The sequence below is a fragment of the Amphimedon queenslandica genome, unplaced genomic scaffold (assembly GCF_000090795.2).
Source record: "Amphimedon queenslandica unplaced genomic scaffold, v1.1 AMPQUscaffold_12589, whole genome shotgun sequence".
NCBI lineage: Eukaryota > Metazoa > Porifera > Demospongiae > Haplosclerida > Niphatidae > Amphimedon > Amphimedon queenslandica.
The window spans coordinates 18235-20645 of record NW_003547175.1 but is presented as its reverse complement, the minus strand read 5'-3'; the positions used below and the strand labels follow the sequence as shown (position 1 = coordinate 20645).

Below are 2411 nucleotides of genomic sequence, written 5' to 3'. Positions count from 1 at the left end.
GAGACCAGATCCAGTGTCCATATCTCTCACGTCATTCATTGCATCTTTAATCTGTCCCATCAGTTGTGGATCGTCGTCTTCCACATCATTTTCCTCTTCTCTGTTTGCTGCTCTGGCATCTTGTATGTCTTTTAATTTCTCTCTACATTTGAGCAACTTTCTGAATTTCTCATTTGCTTCGACACACCTTTCGTGGTCGACAATGTGGCGATCGAATGCTTCTTGGACAGTTTCACCATCATGAACTAATTCATCCTCATTTCTAAACGGCACGAAAAGGAGAATGATGGCATAATAGAAACTGTCTCTCTGATTTTCTTTATAGACATCGAAATCAATAAAGTTAGGAAGGTGCTCTTTCTGTAGTGGTCTATAGATTCGTTCGCCATTTTTATCTTTGCCCTTGTAAGTGAGTTTGGCTACAAAGTCATAAAGGCAATATGCTTCATGTTCTTGGGCTCTGTTTGGATAAAAGTGAGTGACAAGGCCCTCCCCATAAAAGTCTTCAGTTGATGGATCGTTTGCTGCTATTTCTTCAACTTCACTGAGTTTCTTTGTTAAATTTCGTTTTCTTTTATGTGGCATTTCTACATCGATCCATGATACCTCTCTTGATTTTCTACAAAGTGGCTCACCGAGTAATATATCACATGTTTCGTATAGTCCAATGGGTCGGCTGTCGAGACATCTTATGCCAATTCTAAACAATTTACTGTAGATGCCTCTATCATCTAAGATGTCTTGCCACAGATCCTGCATGTGACCTCTTTCTGCCTTTGTCACGTAGCCACTCACATAATCGGCCAGAGCAAGAGAACACTCACTGGTAAAGGATACATCGATATTAGCCTTCCATAATAATAGAAGCAGAGGATTGTAATCATTGACTCTCACTTCTTCCTCGCTCCGTTTAAGGTGATATATCCTTTTCTCTGCTTTCATGCTTTGTTGGACATTTTTCAGTACAGTTTCTTCGGAAACTGGGCGAGGAAATCCAAATTTGCACTTTGTAACAAATATGTTTTTGCTAAACTTTCTCTTTTTCTTACAGTAATTGCTGCACTTGTGTAACTGGTACCTCGTAACAATTTCGTGTAACTGTGGACAGGTATCTTTATTTGGTATGTTACAAGTTACTCTTTCGTCTATAAATCTGACGACATCTTCGGCTCTACTCTCACCGACAACTGGAGCATTGGCTATCCAGATTAAACAGTGATAGTGAGGAGCTCCTCTGGCCTGGTACTCTTTCTTGTAATAAAACTCGCTAACTGGGCCCAAAACCTGTCCCTTGATTAATACTTTATTAAACATTTCGTTAAACTTTAGAGAAAACTGTCTCGATACAGACACGGGATCTTCTGTGCAGAGTTTGCCAGTGTTATATGACGGCGGGACAGTGTTTACTTTGTGCAAGTACTCTCTAATGTCTTCAGAGGTATATTCTGCACAGCTAAAAGTGAGAAAGAAAGTGGGAGACCCAAACTCTGCTATCATGCGTTTCACTTCACTTCTTCTCAGGTACCAGTATTGGTTTGAGCCACGAACAGTGTTCATCATGGTACAGAGCCTCTTTTCAAGAAGTTCTCCATTCGTTTTGACTTGGTCTACAAACTGTGCAGCAGTCATGGAGGGACCTTTCACTGTATTGAGCAGTTTGAATATGCCACCCTTCAACTCCTTGATCTGTTTGATTCTGAGATAGTAGAAGAGGTAAGAGTGGCACAATTGATATCGAGAGTCTTCGCTCAATATTCGAGACTTTATGTATTCGGCTAAATTTAGATTCACTGGCCTTGGATGATACTCTCCAAACCTCCCAGTTGGAAACAGAGTTGGAAATCACATGACATCCAAGTGCATCTGTCTGTTGTCGAGTGGGTCTTCCCTGACATGCGTCATCTTGTATTGCTGGATGTCACTCCCCTTGTTTAATTTCGAATTCATGTTCTGAATCGTGTAAGACTGGAAGCCTAGAATGTCCTCATCGGTTGCTTCCTCCACCATAGTACTGGTAGCACTGTTGGCTGTTTCGACGACTTTTTTGCTACATCATCTAAAGATTCGTCGTCAAGATTTCCATAAAGCCAGTTGATGTCTTTCAGTTTCTCATAAGCAGCTTGTACTTTGTCGACATCAACTAAAGTGCGCCAGATTTTATTAATTTTTGTAGCTTCACTGTTTAAAATGACGTGCAATTCGAGATTTGGCAGATTTTTTGGTCTAAAGTCTTCTGCTTTACTTAAAGTTTTCATTGTTTTTTCATCTGGCAATGGGAGATAAAACACTGTCCCTTTGCATGCTTTTAAAGAGTTGTATATTAGGACTTTAGCAGTGTAAGTTCCCAGTCTAACAACAGTTTGGAAGCATTTTGCTAGTTGAATTAACTGTGTACTAAAGGCATCTAGGCC

General features: G+C 40.3%; 1 protein-coding gene across 1 annotated transcript in view; it reads right to left on the bottom strand.

Annotated features, from left to right (window-relative positions):
• Window positions 1–2255, bottom strand: part of LOC105314734 (uncharacterized) — a 5021-nt gene extending 2766 nt beyond the window's left edge. The window contains exons 1-2 of the mRNA XM_011409084.1: window positions 2005–2255; window positions 6–1816 (exon numbers count right to left, since the gene is read on the bottom strand). Coding sequence (XP_011407386.1) covers window positions 6–1816; window positions 2005–2255 — 2062 coding nt within the window. The remainder of the gene's footprint in view (window positions 1–5; window positions 1817–2004) is intronic.
• Window positions 2256–2411: the final 156 nt, after the last annotated feature.